The following is a 19,143-nucleotide window of genomic DNA, read 5'->3' as shown; positions in this document are numbered from 1 at the left end:
TACATGTAATTCACCGCAATGATAGACAAATTATTAATAACATCCTTTTACTATACTCAAAATGTCCTCGTAATTGGAAAATCTCCAAAATTGATGAAATGACTAAAACAGATTTTATTACAAATTTTTCATTTTACAATAAAAGAAATTATCAACAGATTAAAATAATCTTGGCTCGGACGAAAATTATACATTTTCTTTACTTGTAACCAAAATTTCAAGTCAATCGGTCTATTGATTTTTAAAATATCGTCTTTTAAAAATAAAATTAAAAGATACTTATTTTCAATTATTCTTTAAACTTTGGTCTACAATTTTCGAAAATGTATTTTCGATTTTAAGAAAACGCAAAAGAACAAAAATTAATTTTTTTCTTCACCCTCTCAAAGTGTCACCGATGAACACGACAAGATAACGAGCTACGTTGCCGAATATTTGACCAGTAGCGAAATCACCAGAGCAACGATTAACGCATCGACAATCGAAAATTGTATATTTTCTTTACTTGTAACAAAATTTCAAATCAATCGGTCTATTAATTTTTAAGATATCGTGTTTTAAAAATAAAAGTAAAAGATACTTATTTTCAATTATTCTATAAAATTTGGTCTACAATTTTCGAAAATATATTTTCGATTGTAAGAAAATATCCAAGAGAACAAAAATCGATTCTTTTCTTCGCCCTCTCAAAGTGTCACCGATAAACACGACCAGATAACGAGCTACGTTGCCGGATATTTGACCAGTAGCGAACTCATCGAAGCAACGGTTAACGCATCGACAATCGACGGTTGAATTCCGTGAATTCAGTACTCGTTTGCATTACACAGAGCCACGGTAATAATTCCGATATAACGTTCTCGGTAATTGCGATGCTGTGTATCCCATTGGAAAATGAAGACATTTGTTCAGGGGAGACTACGGTTCGAGTGCACTTCATCGTAGACAACGTTCCAATTAGGGTTTTTGTTGCGGTTACGGGAAAAGGAGGATGGTATGGGGGAAATCAGTTCAAGTGGATCCTAGAAGGTAATACGATTGGTATCTCGAGATATCTAGGTAAAAGTACGACGTTAGAGAGCTTTAAAGGAAACTTTGATCGCTAGCTAGTGGCAATTTTCCACCGACCACCGATCTATTTATCCCTCGGTGATTTATCGAATCTTTTCCACCATCGAGACATCCTTGACGCCCTTTGGCCTTCCAGGTCTCACATTTCATTCGTAAAGCTACCGACGCCATGTCGAAGTGCTTCACAAAGCACCGAGACGCTTTCTCTTCTTCGAGCAGATACGTCTTCGCGCCACCATTTGTTACCGTGTCATCGAGACGATTTTACTTTTCGACTCGTAAGAAAAATTATCGCAATCTCCAAAAATCTCGGAAAAATATCTCTCAAAACACGTTTCAAGATTACCAGATAACCTTCCAACCAATGAAAACAATTTGTACTTCGATTTACCTATGTATGTACAATACGCGCGTGAGAAGATTGCATTTGGTTCCTCAAGCGCGTTTGCGTTCGAACGGTTCAACCGATCTCGATGAAACTTTATATTCGAGTTCTACATTCTAATTTTGACCCGTGATTAAATTTTCAACGAAATCGGTTCACGAATAATGTTGGTTACCTCTTGCAATTTTTCTATTTCTTCGATGTCGTTTATTTCCAAATTGCTTTAAAAAAAATCTTTCAAATAAATATTGTAAAGAAATTTCACGTCAGAGAGTCAAACGAAGAGTCGAACTTCTTTGGTAAAAAATTGAATCGATGATTCGTCGTCTCGATCGTGAATTTTCGTACTTCGAGATCGATAATGATAATTTCGTCTTCAAAAATTCGCACGCCGCGAATGTTTTAATTAATGCATTCGGTACACGACGGTGCTTCGCTGATGTAATTATTTTCTTCGTGACACTTCGGGGAGCATCGCAACGTATTTAACTCCGTTAATTGTCTTCATTTTTCCGAATGGTTTTCGCGCTCGGAGAATTTATTACACCGGAACCTTCGTTGTTCGAATTAATAGGGAGATACGGTTGTACACGGATGAGAAATCTTTCGTATAACAACAACGTTCGTTCTTCCGCGTGAATTTTTTTAACATTTTACCGCGAAATCTCGGGATAAACGTTATTTGAAAATTATACGTTATAGTACGTGTCCTACGAGCTTCTCGCGCCCTCGTTTTTCGGGACAAGCTTCGATAACCCAAAACGCACACATAATTATTGTCATCTTCGTTCTCGCGGCGCTGTTTGATTGTTCGAACGCGTACAATATCATCGTTGAATTATCATTTCAATCGCGGTGAACCATGTGTCAAACTCACGCTAAATTGTGTGCGTGACACACAGTGCACACGGAACCGCATAGAATATTCAATTTCACGGTGAGACAGAATACAGTGTCGTGGATGGAACAACTTCCGGATAATAGAATCGTCAAACAGTGAATCGTGCCGCAATGTCATCGAGATGTTTTTGAAACGTTTTTGAGTTTCTTCTCTCGGACGATCGATGATAATCGTGCAAAAATTAGGTAGATCGATAGGAGCGTTTCTCGTGAATGTTTGAAACTCGTTTATAGGATCGTCTGGTCGTGTCAATTTGTAAAATAATAATTGGTACCAAAATGGTCGATGCAGAATGGGGCGTTCGAGTCTCGAGAACGTGAAAAAAGTATTTTATAATCGAATTTTTTAATCTTTTAATATTGTTTTAGGTATTTATCTCGTATTACGATTTCTTTCTAAGATTAGTTTTATTTATCGAAAGAGTGAAATTATAAGCAACGTGGAGGAGAAAAGGAAACAAACAATCTTGGAAATAATTCAGTTTTTTCGTTGACCTTCTTTCCGAGCTTAAATATCAAAGGGTTCGAGACGAGCAGAACCCTGTTTATGAATAAAATAATTACGTAATGCTCGACAGTGGTAAAAGATCACAGGGTCGTGCCGGGTTCGTTTGAAAATCAAAAATGAAATATGAAATATAGTCGACAGGATAAATATCGGTAAAAAATATTCAATGACGTCGAAATGTAATTTAACCGAATTCAAATATCCGGCTTACTTAATTTCATCGATTTAATTTCGAGAAATAAAAAAAAAAATACGAACGATGAATTTAATTTTTACCGATTTCGAGTTTGACTGAATCAATGGCGTGTAGTTTCCTTACAAATTAACGGATTTTAACGAAACTGATTTTAATTTACAACTGAAACGTTCAATTAACAATCGTTGCGAAATTGTTTTAACGTCAAGACTACTTTTCCCCACTTTTAGCAGCCGAATAACCCGCGGTTTGAAGCCCATACATTCGCTAACCCCATTTAGTTGAAAACCGTTCGCCACAGACCACGTTGCATTTGTAGTAATTTTATTTCTTGTAGTGCATGCTTTTAGCTGCGTATGTATATAGAAAAAGTATCAAATAGTCCAAGGGAATATTTCGAATAATATGCAGCACGTGTACCGCGCAGCCTGCATCGTGATTATTTCCATTAAGGTTGTAATATGATCCAGAGAGCACAAAGTTACATCGGTTTCGTTTTTGTGAAAAAATATGCGCGACGTATCAAACTGAAAGTCTCTTCTGGTAATTAAACTTACTCACGAAGACGTTACACGGTTTTTTTATTTTTCATTGCATTGGTATTCCGGATACGTGGTATCAAGGTATACCTAACTACAATACGATAGAATAGAAACACTCGTTACTTCCCCCACTCTTTACACACGACATTCAACTTACTTTTCCAATGACGGTGATCGTGAGAAACATTTGATATTAAAATATCAGCGACAAACTCTTAATTTTCTACTCTCAGGCGATTTACGTATACTTAACTGCAGTACGATAGAAACACCCGTTATTTCCACCACTTTTTACACATGACACTCGATTTATTTTACTAGCTGCGCTGATCGTAAAATCCACTTGATATTAAAATATCAGCGACAAACTTTCGATTTTCTTCTCTCGGACGATCCACGTATACCTAACTATAAAATACGATAAAAACACCCGTTACTTCCCCCACTCTTTACACGTAACATTTTTCCAGCTACACCAATGGTAAAAAGCACTTGATATTAAAATAGCAGCAACAAACTTTCGATTTTCTTCTCTCAGACGATCCACGTATACCTAACTATAAAATACGGTAAAAACACCCGTTATTTCCCCTACTCTTTACACATGATATTCGATTCATTTTTCCAATTATGCAGATCCAAAAAAACACTTGACATTAAAATATCAGCGACAAACTCTCAATTTTCTTCTCTCGGACGATCCACGTATACCTAACTATAAAATACGATAAAAACACCCGTTACTTCCCCCACTCTTTACACATAACATTTTTCCAGCTACATCGATGGTAAAAAGCACTCGATATTAAAATATCAGCCACAAATTCTCAATTTTCTTCTCTCGGACGATCCACGTATACCTAACTATAAAATACGATAAAAACACCCGTTACTTCCCCCACTCTTTACACATAACATTTTTCCAGCTACATCGATGGTAAAAAGCACTCGATATTAAAACATCAGCGACAAATTCTCAATTTTCTTCTCTCGGGCGATCTACGTATACCTAACTACAATGCTATAGAAACACCCGTTACTTCCCCCACTCTTAACACACGACACTTTTCCAACAACACTCATATTAAAAAGCCCTCGATATTAAAACAACAGCGACAAATGCTCAATTTTCTTCTCTCGGGCAATCAACGTATACCTAACTACAATACTATAGAAACACCCGTTATTTCCCCCACTCTTAACACACGACACTTTTCCAACAACATCGACGTTAAAAAGCACTCGATATTAAAACATCGACCAAAAACTCTCTCGATTTCCAGCTCTCGAGCGATCCACGATGACGGCGATCATCCCGTAACGAAAAGTTGGTCATAGAACGAAAGCGTTCGCGCGAGTTGTTCGAAACTCGCCATCATCGTTAAAGCGTAAATGGACGCAAACGTCAACGAGCGTGGCGCGTTATCGCGACGATAACGTATTCCTCTCGATGAATATTCAACGATCTACGCCGAAATTCGCGAACGAGCACGTCGATCCGTTCTCGTGCACGACATTGTGCACGAAGCTTTAAGCTCGATCGTACGTCGAGCTATTTAGACCGTGATGGGGTACCGTGATCGCGGGTTCGGAAGACGAACGTCACGGCGAGCTTAACGGAGCGTGATTGACTTCAACGTGCTCGGGAAGAGGCAGCTGCTACGCGAAAAGATCCCGTGGAAACGCGCCCGCGTCTTGCTCGACGCATTCGAGCAACAACGTCCCTGGAAAACTTCAAGACGGAAACGTCTTTGTCGAAGCGTAATATAAGAGGCTGTCCGTGGTTCTCGAAACTAGGTTGTGGGTGTGTACAGTCGAATTGAGTAAATGCGGTGTATCGCAGGGAGGAAGAGAAATTACTCGGATCGAGAGGCACGCTGTGCCACGAATACGGGGTAGGTGTAGATTCATTTTTCCTTGGACAGTAAACCGGGAATACCTTCCAGGACCTATCCTTTTTTTTTTATTTTACCATACACGTTTTATGTAGAATTTTAATTTCGAAAGTTAATCGAGATTTAACAGGTTAGTGCTCTTCATAGAAAGAAACATTTATTTGAATACTATTGAAAGTCATGAGACATCTACCGAAATTTTATAAAGTTCAGAATAATTTTTTCTTATAGTAGATTTTATACCGTTGACTACATAAGTGTGGAAATATGAAATTTGTGCACCGATTCGATACAGATGTATCATTGAATTCGCCATTGGTGCGAACTTTGTCTTCGAACCGATGTGACTGGAAAGTAATAACACTGAGAGGTATCTTTCGTCAACTTTGTCCGTTGACACGATCACTTGTTATAATCGGTTGAATTGACAGCTGAAGCCCAGTTTGGTCGTTGCAAATCACGACTCTTTGTTTCGTAGGGGAATTTCATTCCGAACGAAAGTAAGAAATAATTAATTCGTAACGGTATTTATTTTACGTAATCATTTCACGTATTTCGTAGAAACGAAATTCATTTCGGAGCACGTCGGTTATTTCCACGAGTATTTCGTTAAATTAAATGCAGAATTATTATTCTCAAAGGTGGTTGCACAAAACACGTTCGATACAATGAACGAACGACTTGTATTTTAAAAACGAACAACGTAACAACGAAAACCGGGTATTACGAGAACCTCGTTTGGTAAAGTATTTCGACCGCAACGTTTTGCTACGTCAAGGGTTAAACCATAACACCCGGTGTATCGATTTATGCAGATGGTTTCGTTCTCGGACAATCCAGTGGTAATCAGGCCGCTATTTTTCCCCTCGAGGCGTCACCGGGCTGAATTAAATAAAACAAACTCGTTTAAAGGAGGGTGCAGACGCCCCCGAGGGCGTCTATTTGTTTGAAGGGGGCTCGATTCCCTTAGACCTCGATTCTCGTGGGTTTATCGAGACGTGTCTCTCCCTTGGACCAGTCCCGAACCAGTACGAAGGATGTTGGTATACGTGGTTGGTACAATGGGAGAACTCAGTTTTTACTATTTACCGGTTTCTCGTCCCAAGGAATAACAAAAATATGAACCACTCGTCACACACGTGCAACCTCTCGATCACACCACCCACGCAGTCGTACCACTCTCTCAATCTCGCGTGTTCCATACTCTTATTGCCAACTTGACACTTTGCTTGGCGAACTTTTCGTTCGAGACATGCACAAATTCATCATAATATGTTTCTCTGGCCGTGAACGAACACGTAAACGTTAAAAATTACATTTATCGCTTTGCCGACTAATGCGTCGATCTACCTTAGTAGAAGGCGAAAGCAATCACCAACACTACGTTTAATACTTATATCACTGTAATATATAACATCCTTAAATATACTTCAATGTACCGCACGAGTACAACAATTATTTGGGGGCTCGTACGGGGATCTAATAACTCAAAGATCTCTTCTCCAGTGATCCGAGGAGAAGAGAAAAGAGAAGAACAACACTAATTGTATCTTTTTTACTGTTATGAATATTGCGAGCTTTACAATATTTAGTCAGAAGCGAAACTATTAGTATACTTTTCGTCGCTAATGCTTACAGTTGTTTTATTACCCTATAATAACAAAAAGCTGAGAATAATATACATAGTAGCAACGTTCGAAAATTTGTTTTAAAGTTTTTCTAATTATAAGAAAAAGTCTTTGCACTCGAAGTCTCTCGCTAGTAGAATCTAGTGTCTCGATTAAATCCGTTAATCTCGGTGGAGGACGAGCGGGGTCACTTCTGACCCATGTCAAAATCACGCATAAACAGATTCACAAAGTGTAATATTTTTCCGTGGATTTTACGAACAGGTTTATTGCGGAGAAAAAATATAGGTTTGTTAAAAGAAATTTATAAATTATTATGAAAAGATAGGTTTGTTACAGAGAAGAGAGAAACCAGCTTATTTAGAAAATAAATAATATTTGTTCGTTCTCTACACAATTTTTACGCGAAATTATCGCTATTCAAACGTTCGACCATTCTAAACGTGTAATACAAAAGAAAATACAAAAAAAAAAAACTCTTGAAATACTTCGACCGTTCTGTTGAGTGTTTCGAACTAACGTGAGGTCGGCAAACCAGCTAACACGAGTCAAACAAGTGACTTTTACTCCGAATGGTAATAAATTACTTTCCAGCGAGACTCAAGTGACACAGATGTGCCTCCAAGCCTTCCCGATCGGCAGAAGTTTTAATTCTCGTAAACTTGGGTCTCGAGTGACCCACGCTCGCCCTACAAAAGTTCAATCGTACCATTAATCTAGTACACGTTCGTACCAATACTTCTGCATTATTTTTACATCTCACAAGAGTGTAATATTTAAATTCCAATTTGAACTGTATTGAATCTAGCTCGAGTGGATCCACTTAATAAGAGGATCAATTACGAGCTTTCAGATTCTCATCTGTATTTCACTTTTACGATACACATCTGCACTCTACGATGGTTTACACAAGAAAAACGAGATAGATTCACTCGATCGCATACCACATTGTAAACCTTTTTACGAAAGTTATTATATTAAGTTGTTCGGAAAGTCATTTAATTTTTTTTTATGTAAAAATGAAACACGATTCTTTTAGAACATATAAACATTTTATTAAATTATACATTCTCCATTTTGGAAAACGAAATAATTTTCCGAACAACCCAACAGTTATTACACCACAGGTGTCACGATTACGATAGTCCTAAAGTAACTCATCCTTCCTAAAAATTCCAAGATTATATTAGGTTGTTTGGAAAGTCATTTCATTTTTTTTTTTTAGGTGAAAATGAAACACGATACTTTTAGAACGTATAAACATTTTATTAAATTATACATTCTCCATTTTGGAAAACGAAATGACTCTCCAAACAACCCAACATTACACCACAGGTGTCACGATTACGATAGTCCTAGAGTAACTCATCCTTCCTAAAAATTCCAAGATTATATTAGGTTGTTCGGAAAGTCATTTCATGTTTTTTTTTTTAGGTAAAAATGAAACACAATTTCTTTAGAGCGTATAAACATTTTCTTAAATTATATATTCTCCATTTTGGAAAACGAAATGACTCTCCAAACAACTCAACATTACACCACAGGTGTCACGATTACGATAGTCCTAAAGTAACTCATCCTTCCTAAAAATTCCAAGATTATATTAGGTTGTTAGGAAAGTCATTTCATTTTTTTTTTTAGTTAAAAATGAAACACAATTTTATTAAATCATACATTCTCCATTTTGGAAAACGAAATGACTCTCCAAACAACCCAACATTACACCACAGGTGTCACGATTACGATAGTCCTAGAGCACCTCATCCTTCCTAAAAATTCCAAGCAGAAGTTCTCCCAGATCAGAACAAGTACCCCAAATCACATGTCTCCTCTCGAGTCCAAAGGGGTTAAATCTCGAACCTGATCGATACCTAATCTTGTAATCGTTCGTCCTTCCGTGCAAACATTCGTATCCTCGCTCATGATACATTCGATGAAAACAAGCTCAAGCACAAAGGAAACGTCGCGTCCCAGCAGTCGTTCTCTAGCGGGGGGTCGTCGAGGACACTCGTCTTTCTGGGTCGCGTGGACGAGGCTCGAGACACGAAGACGACACAGGGTTGGTGACTACGCTCACGGGTCCTCGAGCGATTCTTCCGTCTGTTTATTTTTAGAGATACGCTACGAAACTGATAAGCACCGGGAACGACTACGTCCGTTTAATCGTTCTCGATTCCTCGTCGTTTCCGTTGTTTCCTGTCACATGGACAACAGCTCCGTACCTCCCCAACAACCTGCGTTACACGCCCCTTCTATCGATTTCGGATACACTCGCTTAATAAACGACGGTTACGTGCTGCTAAGTTTTCCCCACCTGGAAATCGACTCCACGCGTCGCTTTTCTCGCGTACCATTTTTAACCCATTTGCATCCAAGCATGGAATAATCCACGAGTCGCGACTGTACACTATCACCGAATGTGGAATAATACGCGAACCTACGACTGTCCACTATCACCGAGAACTGGTGTAGATTTTACACAGTACAGAATAGAATATACACCTAGGTAAAAATTAATTTCACATTTACGGAAAATAATTAATTTCACATTACTGTACACTATTACCAGTTGCAACAGACTACGTTTAACCACTTCCGAGAATTTTTTGGTTTAATTAGTTCGATACACATCAGTGTATTCTAAATAAGTTTGACTCTTTTGTGAAAATCTTTCAGACTGCCGCTATGAGTGTTGCGGCACGCAAAAATCCGCGTGGCACGCAACAAACACTACGCAAAGGTGCAAAGAAGCCTGTAAAAAAATATTTTGCTATATAATATTGTGTATTAGTCGTTTTAAACAGTGTATTGTTAATAAACTCTATAAATAATTTTGATGCTCGTTACTATGCTCGCACATACGATCAACCTGCGAGTGGTGATACCGGTCAGTCGTCGGTTGAACGTCGCTGATGTTTGAATGAGGCAACTTAAGCAGGGCGATGATGCAAATTGGTTAAAAGTCGAGGATATCGCGAAACATCGAACGATCGATTGTTTGTAGATTAGCCATCATCAGATGACACTTGGGGAACCTTGCTCTTGCGACTCACCCGAAAACAAGGCATAGTCCAGGAAAGACAGCACCTAGATGACATCGGCTGAACTTTGCTCTAGTCCCCACTCTCGCACACTGTACCCCAAAACAATCCAACGATATATATATATATATATATAGAGAGAGAGAGAGAGAGATCCTCGTGGGAATAAAGCCCAAGTTTAAGTCTAGTCTTCGAACTGAATACACGTTGTATCTCTTGCTAAACCTTACTTTACTACGGTTTAACGAAGTGTTAAAGTGTTGAGTAGATTTAAGCGAAAATTGAAACTTTTCTTAGTTGAAAGGAATAGGAATTCTTCTTGGGTAATCCTTAGTTGGAATTATTTTCGTTTCATATGATGGGTTGTTCAGTAAGTTCTGGCGTTCGATAAAACTTATTGAACAATCTAGTACTGTGCAGTAAGTTCTGTCGAACGAACAACCTAGTACTGTTCAATACACAAAACTTATTGAACTACCTAGTACTATTCAGTAAGTATTGTTGAAGGAACAACCTAGTACTGTTCAATACCCGAAACTTAATGAACAATATAATACTGTACAGTAAGTTTTGTCGAACGAACAATCTAGTACTGTTCAATATCCAAAACTTATTGAACTATTATTGAACTTATTGAACCTAGTACTATTCAGTGAGTTTTGTTGAAGGAACAACCTATTACTGTTCAATACACGAAACTTAATGAACAACCTAGTACTGTTCAGTAAGTTTTGTCGTTCGATAAAAAATGGCGCCAATTAGTTCGTCGTTTTACTTTTCTAAAGATGATATTACTGTTCGATGGAAGCATGTGTGAAGTTTCATGCAGATCGACTCATTCGTATATTTACAGATATTCAAAGCTGAAGTTTCGTAATATTCTTTTTACAATCGACGTGTAAAATTTAAAACACGTCATTTTACCAAGTGACGTGCAAAAGTCTCGTCACAATAGCGAAAGAACCAGTCCCTCCTCCTATTTTCTCATCACGTGGGGGGGGGGGGGTGTCGATCGTCACTGGTCGAGTAATTGGAAAATATTAAAATCGATCGAGCGAGCTGCGTATTTAATTAACGTTTCGTCGTCATCGTCTCGCGATAACGTGGGCGAACATTGATGTTTGCTCGTCCGGGGCTCTTTTTGTTTTTGATGCAGAGAGGTATAACAAGGAAACTATTGTCTTACGGAAGGTTACTCGCCACGGGTGGTGTTTAACATCCGCTTTAATAACCGCTTCGATGGATGTTCCGAGCTTCCATGGACGCGGAACGGTTAATTATCCGCGGAGACGGTGTAGAATGTCGAAAAAGAAATTTAACAACAAAGATATTCACTGTCGCTACGTCACATGTACGTGAATTAATCTAGACTCGTTGAAACAATTTTTAGTATTTTAGTCGAGTATTAACTTTATTTTTCGACCCTCTTGAAGAGTGCAATAAATGAAAATGTATAAATTGATTAACCGGTGCTCGATGAAGATCAGATTTCCGTAAATGTGAAATTAATTTTTACGTAGGTATATATTTTATTCTGTACTGTGTAAAATGTATACCATTTATACGAACGAATGTAATTTTTACCTTATATTCAATAGTGTACTTAATTTTGTTCAATTCGGTTTCGTGTCAGATCCAGCTCACAGGCACAATGTTTCTTTGTCAGATCCCGCTCGATTGGATCGAATCTATCTTGTTCAATGTTAATATTCGATACGTGTCACGCGTCAAATTAATCTCGCGTGACCGACGAACCAGTATTATGAAATTGTCCATAATATAAAATAACAACGGTTTTCTGAAACTCGACACGTCTAAAATGATCTATACGAGACATTTGGCTGCTTTAATTTATGGGCTGTCCTGTAAACTAATATAAAAATTACTTCCTTGAAAATTAGAACGCTGGCTTTCGAGTAACAAAATGTACAATACCAAAATGAATCTTCTCCCTTTCTTTCCATATGTATTTATTTCACAATTCTTTCGTCTATTAAGTGCAGAAATTAATTCTCGATTCTAAAATCATCTGTACGAGACATTTTGCTACTTTCTTTAATTTATGAGCTATCCCGTAAACTAATATAAAAATTACTTTCTTGAAAATTAGAACACTGGCTTTCGAGTAACAAAATGTACAATAACAAAATGAACCTACCCTCTTCCTTTCGACGTTCATTCGTCTATTAAATATAGAAATTAATTCTCGCTTCTGTATTAATTCGATTCGATTTTTCGATTAAAGAAATTACCCGGTTACACGCGCCCAGTTAATTTCCACGTTGGAAACGGTCGTTTCGTTGAAACGCCGCTCTCGGTCCCGACGATGATCGTCGTTGAACCGAGGGTAGGGAGCGCGGCGACACTCGCGAATCCCCGCGAGAAGATTGCATTCAGAAACGGAGCCGAAATTAAGGCGGAAACACGCGGCGCGAGCAACGAAAGCGAGCGGCCGCTCTCGAGCGTCGTTTCGCCGCGAATAAGAAGCGACGCCGCTGAGTGGCGTCGAGGGAAACCGGCTTTCACGAAATTTCTCTCTCTCTCGTCCTCTGTCTCTTCGTTACCTGCGTCGTCGGTTCTTAAACGTAACGTAATTTCGCCTCAAATTTTTCATTAGTCGCTACACCTCCCCGCGGTGCTTCATTCGATGCCCTCTGAGAAGAAAAATGAAATGGAAAAAGAAAAAAGAAAAAAAAACAAGCCACTCGAAGAACCGCGCGGCAAAGATTCAAGTTTGGAAACAAAAATTACCCCTCCATCTTCCCCGCCTCTTTTCCAGGATAAATTAAAAGACCGTAGGAATAAATAATGACTCGAAAAAAGCTTAACCGGGAAAGCGTTTTACTGTGCCGACGATATTCAATGAAGACGAATAATTAAAGCTCGCGTTGGGCGTAGTTCCGTAAACATTTCTATTGACGAAACCTTCTCGACCCCCTTTTTTCCTCGCCAAGGGGGTAGAAATCTTCCAAAGACCCCTTCCGACCTCTTGAGGGAAGTTGGGAGTCGCGTAGGATTCCGCTTAATCCCCCCCACTGTGGCCTACTGGCGTAATTGAGTGGAGGGGGTACTGGGTATACCGGTGACGCGACGTTCGGTGCCCCCACTCCTCGCGCATGCGCACAAGCAACCGTTCCAGGTCCTTTTCAACGCGTTTCTAATGTTGATTCAAGGAGTAGAAAAAAAAATTTGGCACGATAGGGTCACGACTCGCGGAGCCAACCAGGATGCTGTTAGGGAAGGAGAAGGATTCCGATTGGTCACTGAGTCATCGATCCCCCCACTCCTGTGAGAATACATCGTTGTATAGTAGAGAATTGGAAAGATTACCTTTCGATGAAATTCAGATTTAACGATTAGGATTCTTGAAAAAATTATCCACGCTATTAATTAGCGACTATGTCACAAAAATGCAATTTATAGTTGAGAAGATTTTTCCTCATTGATTGAAAGCATTCTTTCGAGGTCCGTACAGTACATACACGATGAAAACAATTTAAAATTTCAAAGCGATGAACTCAGGAGAGAACACAACTGTACGAATCAATTACGATCGCTTTTTAACAAAAACAATTTTATAATTGTTCAGAAAAGACTATTCTATATTTATATACATTTTTCCTCTCCCTTCTTAGTTAATAGTACTGCACTTAATTAATGTACAAACGAAATCATTCCTGATTTAAAAATACCAGGGGATACATCGTAATTATTTTACTCTCGCTTATCGACCAGAATAATCCGTCTCTGAACAATCACAAGCAATTGTACATAAATTTTCCACGAGAACCACGGAAGACTAAAATATTGTTTACATAGGAAAGAGAAGAGTATAGAAACGTTCACGCGACCATTTTCTGGTACGATTCTCTTCCCATCCATAATTTGAGCGTCGTTCCAGCGAATAATTGTTAAAAACAGCGACCGTTTCGAAGCGCCCGCGGCGAGAACGGCGGTAAAAGCGGGCAATTTTCAAGATTAACGTCGTTTAACTCGATGGATCGCGCGACGCAATCGAGATTACAGAGTCGATGATGTCGGCGCCTAGGCTTTACGTAACGACCGAAACTCGCTGCGCAATGCTCCCGATTCGGTACGCAAACGCTCGTAGAATCAGAGGCGGATAGACGTAGAACGATCGTCGAGGATCCGCGAGCTGTAAACAATCGGCAAAGCTACGTATTCGAATAGATGCCTGGGAATTGCCCTTTTCCCTTTGTATCGCGGCTATAATTAACAAGAGTCGCATTATCAACCGACAATAGGTACGGCTCCTTGGAAGTTTCGAGTATCGTTTGCCTTCGAAATTGGATTTACGTTCGAGCTCGATACGAGATTGACTCCTCCAGTCCGTTGTTAACGGAATTCCGCTCGTTGTTGGACAAATACCGAATAGCTCGAGATCCATGGATTTTACACGAGGAACGAAACGGAATTTTAAGGACGCGAGATCGTTTTCGAAGGTCACAGGTCGGTGTAATTGTCGAACGAATATTTTCGAAGAAAATATTTTCTTCTCTTGGAAGAATCGTGAAAGATTTGTTGGAGAATCAAAAATTGTGTATTTGATCCGGACCTAATTCAAATCTGATAGTTGAAGATGGTAGGAAAGAGATTTTCGTTCGTTGGGAATGAGGGTAGAAGAACTGATTTCAATTTGTTCGGGGTTGTAGAAGAACTGACTTTAATTTACCGAGGGCTGTGAAAGAACTGACTTCAATTTATCGAGGGTTGCAGGAAAAGTGCAACTTGTTGAGGTTCGTTGGAGAATAGATTTCAATTCGTTAAGAGTCGTATAAGAATTGATTTAAATTCGTTAAGAGTTGGGTAAGAACTGACTTGAATTTGTTGAGTATTTTGTAAGAACTGACTTCAGATCATTGAATATCATAAAGGAACTGACTGTAATTCGTTAAAAAATCGTATAAGAACTAACTTCAATTCGTTAAGAGTCGTATAAGAACTGACTTCAGATCATTGAATATCATAAAGAAACTGACTGTAATTCGTTGAAAAAATCGTATAAGAACTGACTTTAATTCGTTGAAAAATCGTATAAGAACTGACTTCAATTCGTTAAGAGTTGTATAAGAACTGACTTAAATTCGTTGAATAACAGAACCAATTTTAACTCGTTGAGGTTCGCAGCAGAATTTGTTGACTGTGACCAAAGAATTAACTTTCGATTCGTTGATCAAACGGTTACCGAATTCACCGTAACGAGATCGCGTCTAGGAAATTATGGGAGGTTTTCACGAACATTCATGGTAAATTGCGTTTCGAGTAGAGGGCGACGTTTCCTACGGAACGAAGCGAACATAGAACATTTCACCTTAATTGCGGTACCCGATTTCTAGCATTCACGTTTGTCATGGAGGGTGTTTCACAATGGTGACGGTTTAATACGCCAGCTTTACCCAGTTTAAGAGTATCGTTATGCGAATACCATTCCTCTTATTTCGAGAAACGGAGCAGATCTCCCTGATACTCTGTTAGCTTTCAAAACATGGCCCTCTTATTAGCTGGCCAACATTCCGGTACTTTGTGCAGATAAACAATTGCTCGCGAAACTTTCCGAACGTTTGCTGTTCAAATTGTTAACGAACAACGTACACCGGAAATTCGTAAAGAAAAATATAACGATAACCCATGTGTACAACATGGAATTAACCCAAAAAGTTCTATAAACCGTTAACGTAAAATGATACAAAAATAACTCAAACGTTTCATCAACTATCGAAGCTTTCCATAAAGCACACATTGGTACTCGATGTTCTATAGTAAACACGCGAGAAAATTGCATTCGAAATTAACGTCTTTGTCCTCCTTAAGAAGAACACTTGAATCGCTACCACTCCTCGATCCAAACTACGTAAAACTATTCGAACCACGCAAAAATAACTACACGAGAACAAATATAAAACTATTCCAAGTTATCACAATTAAAAAAACTTTCATTGAACGTATACAGATACTGATGTACAACGAACAAAATTCCAAACGCAATCTTTTCACGCGCGTACAATACAACCCTCTACCTATAGCCGAACATTCTTCTCCCAACGCAACCAATAAGTATTCAAATCTCGTGTCTCTTTGAAAACCGTAAAATTTGAAAAAAATTCGTTCAAAAATCTGAATCTGTATCGTATATTTTATTCGTCGACAATTGGGAATGCACTTCGTAAATTGATCAACTTTCGACGCCATTGGGAACGCCGGATATGAAAAATATTTTCCATCGAGCGCATATTGTGCTCCTTCGAAACCCTATGGAGAGGGGGTAGGTTGGAACTCGAAATACAGTGGGAGGGGTTAGGAACGGATACAATGGCAAGCATCGCGAGCAACGATGATAAAGAACCGGACGAGTTCGCTCGCGTTTTAATTGGCAGGCGTAATGGAATATAACGCGTCGCGCGGATTCTCCGTTGCGAACTCGGACTGCATTCACCGCGCGGACCGTCACTCGGGCTCGCATTATTGCACGCGCGACTCGAATCGTTAATTATCGCCGCTCGGCTCGGCTCGGCTCGGTTCGATTGGCCATTCTCCCGTCCTCCGTTGCCCCAGAGCTAACCCAGGGTGTCGTCGCGGCGTCGAAGCGGCCGGCATTCGTCGTCGTCGTTGCGCGCGTTAACGCGAACTTGTTTCTCTGTGACATTTTAGAGCAATCGGCGCGCGTTTCTCCCCGAGCGGTAATTTCCATCACGAGGAAGAACCAATCGACCTGAACTTGATCCAACTTGGACCGGAGAGAGACATTTGTAAAGAGAGCTAAATAGAGAGAGAAAGAGAAAGAGACATTGGTGAACAGTTTCGAACGCGGAAAGTGCGCGCGATAATTAAAGTTCCAGGTGGAAGGAAGAGGAGAAAAAGAAACAGTGACGCGAGAATCGCGTTTTTTTAATTAATATCCACGGGGTGTAACCAGGGAGAGAAATCTTCGAGGGAGAAGAGGTCGATGGAATCGCGGCGCGAGCGAAGAGGAGCGAACCCCGTGAAGCCTGAACTTCGTTGTTAGGCGAAGGGACAACGCGTGTGCGTACCGTTTTTCGAACCTCTTCTTCTTTTTTTTTTTCTTCTCTCCCCAATTTTTCGAGAAACGCGAATTTTTGAACAATCGAACGAAAATAATCGCGAAAGCGTCCACGAGCACGATGCTGGCGTGCGTTTATCCGGCGGAGAGCTTCAACAAGTCGAAGACCGTGACGGTGAAGCTCCGTCACGGACGCTCGAGGCGGAAGCCGAAGAAGCTCCTCTCGGTGAAGGAGAGGCCCACCGACGCCAAGGGGACGGAATGCAACGAGAACGCTAAGCTCGAAAACGAGGTAAGACACTTCATTTTTCGGTGCGCGACGCGCCACGCCGCGCCACGCCGCGCTACGTCGCGCCACGCCGCGCTACGTCGCGCCACGCCACGCCACGCCGCGCCGCGCCTACGTTGACGGCGATGTCGCGGCGGGGTGCGAGAATCGGGGACGACGCGTTCGTCGTCTCCCGTCGCGACGGATTAATGTTTCCCCCTTTACGGTACCAACGGTGTCCCGTTGTTCCTGGCGCGACCGAGAATAGAAGGGTGACTTTCCGGGACGAGAATAAATCGGGAATGTGGAACGAAATTTTACGTTCCAGGACCCCCTTCTCCGGGTGGTGGTTAATTTTGAAAATGTTTGGGGCACGCGACGATTTCATTATTTCTTGGTCGTGCGGTGTGTGATTTTATTTTCATGGGCTCTCTTTCGAAGGTTAATTTTGAAAATGTTTGGGGCACGCGACGATTTAATTATTTCTTGGTCGTATGGTGTGATATTTTATTTTCAGGGGCTCCCTTTCGAAGGTTAATTTTGAAAATGTTTGAGGCACGCGACGATTTAATTATTTCTTGGTCGTGTGGTGTGATATTTTATTTTTGGGAGCTCCCTTTTGAAGGTTAATTTTGAAAATGCTTGGGGCACGTGGCGATTCGATTCCTCATCATTCGCGACGATTTAATTATTTCTTGGTAGTATGGTGTGATATTTTATTTTCGGAAGCTCCCTTTTGAAGGTTAATTTTGAAAATGCTTGGGGCACATGAGGCTTCTATTCTTTTTTATTTACGACGATTTAATTATTTCTTATTCGCGAAGATTGAATTTTTTCTTGTTTCGAAAATTTTATGTTTGGAGATTCCCTTTTCAAGGTTAATTTTGAAAATGGGAAACACCACGGTTTAATTTTTTCTTAGTCCAATAGTGTAAAATTGTATTTTCGAAAGCTCCCTTTTGATGGTTTGAAAATGCTTGGGGCACGTGGCGATTTGATTCTTTTTTATTCGTGACGATTTAATTATTGTATTTTTCATTCCCGAAAATTACATTTTTTCTTATTTCGAAAATTTTATTTTCGAAGGCTCCCTTTTAGAGGTGATTTTGAAACTGTTTAAGGCACACCACGATTTAATTCTTTCTTAATCGAGTGATATAACATTTTATTTTCGAGGGTTCTCTTTTGAAGGTTAATTTTGAAAATGTTCCGAACACATTTAATTCTTTTTTATTCGTGACGATTTAATTCTTTTTCACTCGAGTCGAATTAATATCCCCCTTTTCGTTACAAACAATGTCCCTCTTTCGTCGATGCAACCGAGAATAATAGTATAATTTTCTGGGTAAAAAATAAATTAGGAACGCTATGTGAATTTTGTGTTCGGAAAAATAGAAATGTATTTTCTAAAAATGAATGCAATACGATGTAAGTTCAGTCCAAGTGTCCAATTTTGCACAAATTTATATCGCTATTTTAAGAATGTTTCTTCGGAATTCTAAATTTAACAAAAAAAAAAAAGAATGCAACAAAATCGTTACTCGCCGGAGACACGAAAGAAACTCTCCGCGGGATTGTAAACATTTTGCAATCCCAGGGATAAAACACGAGCGTGGAGCCGTCGATAAAATTTATCGATCAAAATGCGCGCGTGCCCCGCATATTTTCAA

The 19,143-nt window shown here is 39.6% G+C and overlaps 1 protein-coding gene across 5 annotated transcripts in view; it reads left to right on the top strand.

Annotated features, from left to right (window-relative positions):
* Positions 1–19,143, top strand: part of LOC143146770 (uncharacterized) — a 272,791-nt gene that overhangs the window by 176,801 nt on the left and 76,847 nt on the right. Inside the window, exon 2 of one of the 5 annotated variants that reach the window (XM_076311396.1) lies at positions 16,836–17,497. The exons of the other annotated variants lie outside the window; for them this stretch is intronic. Within the exon in view, the coding sequence (XP_076167511.1) occupies positions 17,327–17,497 (171 nt within the window). The 5' untranslated portion in view covers positions 16,836–17,326. The remainder of the gene's footprint in view (positions 1–16,835; positions 17,498–19,143) is intronic. 5 annotated transcript variants of the gene reach the window in all.

The sequence above is a fragment of the Ptiloglossa arizonensis genome, chromosome 1, assembly GCF_051014685.1.
Source record: "Ptiloglossa arizonensis isolate GNS036 chromosome 1, iyPtiAriz1_principal, whole genome shotgun sequence".
Taxonomy (NCBI): Eukaryota; Metazoa; Arthropoda; class Insecta; order Hymenoptera; family Colletidae; genus Ptiloglossa; species Ptiloglossa arizonensis.
Note: the sequence above shows the minus strand (reverse complement) of the source record. Positions and strands in the feature narration are given on the sequence as shown.